Source organism: Gavialis gangeticus, unplaced genomic scaffold, assembly GCF_001723915.1.
Source record: "Gavialis gangeticus isolate Ggan-Ray unplaced genomic scaffold, GavGan_comp1, whole genome shotgun sequence".
NCBI classification, from domain to species: Eukaryota; Metazoa; Chordata; order Crocodylia; family Gavialidae; genus Gavialis; species Gavialis gangeticus.
This window is the reverse complement of record NW_017729033.1, coordinates 60,459,248-60,466,769: the sequence shown is the minus strand read 5'-3', so window position 1 is coordinate 60,466,769 and position 7,522 is coordinate 60,459,248. Positions and strand designations below refer to the sequence as shown.

Below are 7,522 nucleotides of genomic sequence, written 5' to 3'. Positions count from 1 at the left end.
CTGGATTCTGTCCCTCCCCTCCAGTGTGCCCACCTTGCCTCACATCTTGGTGTCATCAGTGAATTTGTTCAGTGTGCATTCCACACCCACGTCCAGATCGCTGGTAAAGATGTTGAACAGTACAGGCCACAGGACCAAGCCCTGGGGGACTCCACTGTGAACATCCCTCCAGGTTAAAAATGACCCGTCCACCACCAGCACTCTCTGGGTGCGACCATCTAGCCAATTTGCCACCCATCTGACTGTAGGCATCAATGCTGCAGTCACCAAGGTTTTGGTTTTTGTTTTTTAAGAAAATGTGGTGGGAAACTGTCAAAGGCCTTCTTGAAGTCCAGGAAGACTACATCCACCCTGACACCCTTGTCCAGGGACTTTGACCTGATCATAAAAACAAACCAGGTTAGTCAGGCAGGACCTGCCCTCAATGAATCCATGTTGGTTGCCCCTGAGCATTACCTCCCCTGCTAGGCCCTTGCAGATGTGCTCCTTGATAATTTTCTCAAAGGTCTTCCCAAGGACTGAGGTAAGACTGACTGGCCTGTAATTGCTGGGGTCCTCCTTTCTCTCCTTCTTGTAAATGGGGACCACATTGGCCCTTTTCCGATCCTCTGGTACCTGGCCTGTGCCCCATGAGTGCTCATAGAGCCATGCCAGGGGCCCCACTATGACCCCTGCCAATTCCCTCAGCACCTTTGGGTGATGAGGATCTGGATCTGCTGATTTAAATGTGTCCAGCCCCTTCAAAACTTCTGTAATTAGGTCGTCCTTGATCCTAGGCATGGTGGCGCCTCCCCAGGTTTGTCTGCAATTCTAGTGGGGGAGATGTCCCAGTCCCTGTTCAGGAATATGGAGGCAAAGAATTTGTTAAAGAGGTCAGCTTTTTCATTTGCTGCAATCACCAAATTGCCAAATCTATCCTGTAAGGGCCCCACATTACCCGGTCCCTTTTTTACTTCCTATGTATTTGAAAAAGGACTTTTTATTATCTTTAATTCTGGTCGCTAGCCCTAGCTCCATCTCTGCCTTGGCCTTCCTAACAGCCTACCTGCAGTCCTGAGCAACGGAGGTGTAAACCTCCTTGGTGATAGCCCCTTGCTTCCATTGTTTGTATGCCTCCTTTTTTGCCCTCGGGCATCCCTGGATGCCTTTGCTGAGCCATGGGGGCTTTTTAGCACTCCTTCCCCCCGCCTTGGTCCGCATTGGGACTTGCTCCCTTTGGGCTTGGAGGATCATCTTGAGGAACAACCACCCATCTTGGACTCCCATCTCATCAAAGCTCCAAGACCCCAATGTCTCTCCTACTAACCTTCTTAGTTTACAAAAGTTGACCCTCCCTGAAGTTGAGGACTTCAGTGCAAGCGCAAACCCCACCCCCCTGCTTTTCCCTGCTCTCTCACCTGTACAGCCTGTAGCCTTCGATGCCCACTGCCCAGTCTTGGGTAGAATGCCACCAGGTCTCTGTGAGCCCCACTAGGTCTGGGTTTTTGCTAACTAGCAGGAGGGCGAGTTCCTCCTGCTTATTCCCCATGCTTCAAGCATTTGTTTAGAGGCAGTTGAGGCCTCCTGTAGGTGCTCGTGCCGGCCCCTTGCTCCTAAGTCTTCCTTGGCCCCTGTCACTTACCTGGGTACTGTCTGTGCGCATCACCTGGCTTGATGGCGAAGTGTCCTCATGTGCATCCCTGTCCCCAGGTGAACCTAGTTTCAAGCTCACCATACAAGATCAGCCAGCCTGGAAGAAAAAAAAGCACACTTTACCTTTTGGGGAGAGAAGAAGCCTGTCCCGCCCGAGCATGTCTTCTGTGCAGAAATCCGGGTGATGGTCCAAGAACCCAAGGCCTGGCTGGCAACACCAGCTCTGAAGCCGCCGGTTGACCTCGCTGATGCATGTCTTGTGGCGCCATCCATGCCTGCTTGCTGGAAGGACAAAAGAAAAAACCACCTGTGCCCCTGTCTCCTTGAGCTTTGCCCCCAGACCCTTGTAGTGTCTCATAATGCGGTCCGGGTTGCCCCTAACCACGTCATTCGTTCCCATGTGGATGAGGACCATGGGGCAATGATCAGAGGGTCAGATGAGGTCCAGGATCATCTCCATGATGTCCTGAATCCGAGCTTCAGGCAGGCAACAAACCTTACATGCCACGGGGTCAGAGTGACGGATGGGCCCCTCTGTTCCTCTCAGGATGGAGTCACTGATGACGAGGACCCGCTGTCTCTTCCTTTTGGTGTTCCGGTAGCTCTTGGCCTGTGCCATGCTTGGAGTGGCATCGGTTCCCTTGGAGACATCCTCTCCTACCTCCTTCACAGCTGCCAAGACCTCATACCTGTTCCCCAGGTGTACCTGGGGAGCTGACAGTGAGGTAGCATGAGTAGCCCTGGCTCTGGAGGTGACCATCTGCCATACCTTTGTATAATCAGCATAATAGCTCAACTGGTAACATTTAGATGTGCATTGGTATTCTACAATCATTGTCCAAAGTAGAAGACCTACTATGGAACACTGGGGGAGGGGGGAGAAATCTGTAGTTTTCTTCTCCCCAAGGAGGTAAAGAAATAAGTTTTGTTTTGGATTCACTTCAGATGGATGTGGTCTAGGTCAAGGACATTGAGAGCCTATTAGGATAAAAAAGGGTTTTAGCTTCATCACTCTTGGAGCGATGGCTTTCAAACTTTTTTTTTTTTCCTTTTTGATCACATACCTCTGTACTTGCAAGATATTGCTGCCTTTATCCCTACCCCCTGATGCATCTGCATGGGTTCCTTGGAAGTCTCTCCTGGGTCTGGTATTGTTTAATTAATTTCCATTAATGATCTGGATGATGGGACCAAGTGCATGCTTAGTAAATTTGCAGATGACACCAAGTTGGATGGAGTTACAGACACTCTGAAGGGTAGGCTTTGGATACAGAATAACTTGGATAGACTGGATAAAAGGTCTGTAATCAATCAGGTGAGATTCAACAAGGAGAAGTACAAAATCCTACACTTGAGATGGAATAATTGCATGCCCAAATACTGACTGGGGAATGACTGGCTAGGCTACAGTACTGCATAGAAAGACCTGGGAATTGCAGTGGACCATAAGATGAATACGAGACAAGTGTGCTGTTGTTGCGAAAAAGCTCAACAATGTACCAGGTTGGAGTAACAGGCATGTCACTTGCAAGTAAAGGGAAGTAATTATTCCACTCTGTGAGACTTCGCCTACAGTACTGTCCAGGTTTGGGCTCCAGACTTCAAGAAAAATGTGGACAGATTTGGAGAGAATCCAGCAGAGAGTAACAAAAATAAGGGGTCTAGAATGCATGACTTTCCTCAAAAGTCTGAAAAATCTAGGGTTTTTTAAACTGGAAAAGAGGACTGAGGAGGGCATTTAACAACAGTCTTCAAATACCTGAAGGACAATTATAAGGGGGATGCAGATGGCCTTTTCTCTGTGGCCGTAGGGGGCAGGACTACAAGCAAATGGACTCCAGCTGCAGCAGAGAAATTTTAGATTGGAGATTAGGAAGAATTTTCTGAGTAAGGGGGTGGTCAAGCACTGGAACAAGTTATCTAGAGAAGTCATGGAATCTGCATCCCTAGAAACTTTCAAGATCAGGTTGAACAGGCATTTGGCTGGGATAGCTTACTGGGAGATGATCCTCTTTTGAGCAGGGGCTAAACTAGAATGATCTCTTGAGGTCCGTTCCAGCCCTCCTTTCCAATGATTCCATATTCACTGATATTAATATGTGGCGTTGCCACTACTTGGCATGCACTGACTGATCAGAAACTCCAGTACCATTATTAAAACTTAATCCTTGGCAGAACACTCCAGACCCCAGTTTTAAAATCTCTGCTCTAGAGTATGCCCTAGTGGCTGGCTGAGGGGTAGTTTTCAGGTCAAGATAGGATATCTTCCCTCTTGCTTCCAGACTGAGTTCTGTAGTTCAGTTTTTAGTACTGGAGAACAAAATACGATGGGGAAACTTATCTTGGTGGGTATTCTATAGTTTGGTTTGGATAGGACTGATCTCAATGAGACAGACTTCAGCAAAAACTTCTTGAAGACTGTCCATTAGTTAAGTTTCTGGGGAGGAGACTAAACCCTATCCAGAGAGCTACAGTTTGCACAGTAAAGAGAATGCTATATTTTAAATTTTAATTTTGCCAAACTTGTTTGTTGCATTAATCTGAAGAGAGATGGGTAGCAAATGCAATGTAACATTCATTAGGATAATGCAGCACCCACAGCACAAAGACCTGCCATGCTTTGGGGAGTTGGGAGGTTTAGGATCATGTCACTCATCATCTCATGGCCCTTAATCAGCTACTGTATTCTTTTTTTGGTTTCTGTCTATGACGACAACCATCTTGAGCTCTGTCTTTAAATCTGGCCTTCGTAGTAGTCTTTTAAGGAGCTCTCTTTCTTTCTTCTGTCAAGGGTGATGGGAAAACTTCTGTTGACTTCATTAAGGTTTTGGAAGATGCTTAAAAGCTTAACTCCTTAAGGGAATGGCAGGAGGTTCCTGGAAAACTTGTTCATGACAACTTGGCTGGAAGCTGTTGGAAACAGTGTTGGTTAGTAGAATAATCCTTTACTGATGCAGGTCAAGGAATAATTGTATTCTTTCTTTCAGGATTCGGTGGTAGCTGTTTTCAGAAGGATGTCCTGAATTTAGTTTATCTTTGTGAGGCATTGAACTTACCTGAAGTAGCTCGTTATTGGCAGCAGGTATGAATTAATAGAATGTAAAGGCTGACCGATCAGGCTGTATCATTGCCCCTTCTCTAATTTTAAATGTTACTTCTTCAGTATGCAACTTTCTGCTCTGGTCTGTAGCAAGCAATCATTTATCTTTCAGTTTCATTGGAGTTAAAAATGAAATGTACACTAAATTATAAAGGTAATATAGGGGGAACAGGAATTAGTATCTCTGCTTTATATTGAGGCACAGAGGAATTAAGGGCCAGATCAGATAAAAGGCATATGTGGTCTACAAGTTAAGAGTTGCAATAACCAGATGCTTAAAATGTAGGTTTTGTGCTAGATTGCTAGAGCAAGCAGTATGCCCACTTAAATCTGAGATGGTGCCTGCTTTCATATATAACGAACATCTGCCCAAGAACTTGTAGGGTTGGGTTTTAGATGCTCAATCTGAGGGGTTTCAGACCCATATCTCCTGCCTCCCAGGAGAGAGCCCTATCCATAAGGCTATGATTGCATTGGCCAACCTTTTTAGCAGGTGTGCTACAGATTACCCCTGTATCCCCTGTGGGTGCATCTGCAAGAGGTATGTACTGCAGTGTTGCCTGATTAGCTTGGCAGTAAAGTCTCAACATCTACATATGTGGCCCTATTAGGCCATAGGAAACTAACTAACTCTGCTGCAGGGTAGTGCTTGTAAATACAAGTGCAGTCCTGTGGCGGCATTCTTTAGTGCACAGCAACGTGTGGCAACTGACAGGGATGGCTAGACCTGCACTGGAGCACCCTTGTGCCCCAAGCCCCTCCATAGCACACTGAGCTGAATTGGAGCAGCCCTGTACCAGCAGGCTGACCTCCAGGTCTCTCTGCCAGCTGGGGCTGCTCCAGCCCAGCTCAACATGCTGCAGTCCCAGGTAGCCTGAAGACACAGTGCCTAGCAGCAGTGAACTCTGGTACAGTATGCACCAGCACTTATTTGTCAGCGTTAATTTGATGTGTAGACAAACACAGAAAGTGCCATTCTGATTTCTTTCCTCTGCTCAGTCTGCTGCTCTTGATCTTTTTCTTTTTTTTTCTTCCTTCCCTGTGCTCCTCTCTGTCCTGCTATCCCTTTAGAACTGAAGCACTGCTCTGCTTAGTTTCTATTCAAGATTAAGCGTAAGTGGAAGCTAGGTACTTAGCTGCTCAGTCTGAGGTAGCTCTGGGCATGCCCAGAAGGCTGAATTGCAAGCACCCAAGGAACTGTCCTTGTTAAAAGGAATTAGGGATACAGAATATATCTTTTTTTTAAATTGTAGACTTGTACTTGGTCAAGTCCAAGGCTTGAGGTGTTTGAGTGCCTTTCCCAGATTTACACAGGAAATCTGTGCACTGCAGATCTGAGAATGCAACTTCTGCCTTGCTTGTCCCATACTTGTTCTTAACCACAGTATGATCGGGTGTGCATAGACCAGGAGTTATAAGGGCAAATTATTTGAATGCACTTATAAATAATTGACAATGTTGCTAGAGAAAACCAACATACCAGCTTGGGGGGGGGGGGGCAGAATGCCCCCTCAAGTATCTTTGCTACAGCAAGTGAAGCCAAGACACAGAAGTGAGGCAGCCCTGTGTCCAGTAGTATATGGAGTGTGGGTGGGGGGGGAGAGGGGCGAGGGGTCAAGCAGAGTGCCATTCTTCCACCCCTCGCAGGATTTTTGCCATGGAAAGCAGCTCTTTGGCCAGTAGCGTACCTGGCGGGGTGAGTGAACAAAGTACCAAGTACAGCCACCAGGGAACATGTTGCAGGGCTACTGCTGGTGTGTGGCATTTGGCTACAACAGTCCTGTGGCATGGGATTCCTGAGGCTACCTCTGCTATCTTATTTGCCCCCTCTTTACCCTCCCCCCACACGCACACACCGTATGCTACTGGGCAAGGAGTTGTGCCCATAGCATCATTCTGCTTGACCCCTCTGTCCATACACTACTGGATGGGGGCTGGGGCACATGACTTATGAGGAGAGACTGAAGGAATGGATTTTATGTACTCTGGAGAAGAGAGGACTGGGGTGTGGTGGTTTAAAAGCAGCCTTTCACTACCTGAAGGGTGGTTTGAAAGAGGATGGAGCTAAACTGTTCTCAGTGGTGGCAGATGACAGAACAAGGAGCAATGATCTCAAGTTCTGCAGCAAGGGAAATTTAAGTTAGGTATTAGAAATAACTTTCTCCCTAGGAGGGTAGTAAAGCACTGGAACAGGTTACCTGGAGGGGTTGTGGAGGCTTTTAAGATGTGGCTAGAAAAAAGCCTTGGCTGGGATCTAGTTGGGGATGGTCTTGTTTTGAGCAGGGGGTTGGATCAGGTCACCTCCTGAGGTCCCTTCTAAACCTAATTGTCTAGGATTCTGTGGTACTGGGCACAGGGCTTGCTCTATTGAGGACTTGTGAAGCAGTGGGTGCATTCTGGTGTCCCCTGTAAATTGGCAAGTGTCCTACCTCCACCTTTCTTCTCACCCCCACCCCTATTACTTTACTGAGTCTTCACTTTTTTGTTCTTAACAGTAGCTGGGTGCACAGGGATTATTTTTCTGCATGATCAAAACTCAGTCTTGTTGCTGTGCAGTGTCCTCTGTAATGAAGGCATTGTTTTGTCTTTAGCCTGAGTGCATGGAACTGCAGGAGCTAATCGCATTAGCAGAATGATTTTAATATGATGAATAATGGTGAATATTTTTATTCAATCTAACATCCTGTTGACATGAACGGGACAAATTTTACACTTGATATTTCAGCTTCTCAGGCTCTGAGTGGAAGAAGCTAATCAAATTATGGTTTGAGTCTCTTGACAACCTGAAAA

General features: G+C 46.7%; 1 protein-coding gene across 1 annotated transcript in view; it reads left to right on the top strand.

Moving 5' to 3' along the window:
• The window catches only part of UGDH (UDP-glucose 6-dehydrogenase), a 45,162-nt gene that overhangs the window by 27,700 nt on the left and 9,940 nt on the right, over positions 1 to 7,522 (top strand). Inside the window, exon 7 of the mRNA XM_019526354.1 lies at positions 4,620 to 4,714. Within this exon, the coding sequence (XP_019381899.1) occupies positions 4,620 to 4,714 (95 nt within the window). The remainder of the gene's footprint in view (positions 1 to 4,619; positions 4,715 to 7,522) is intronic.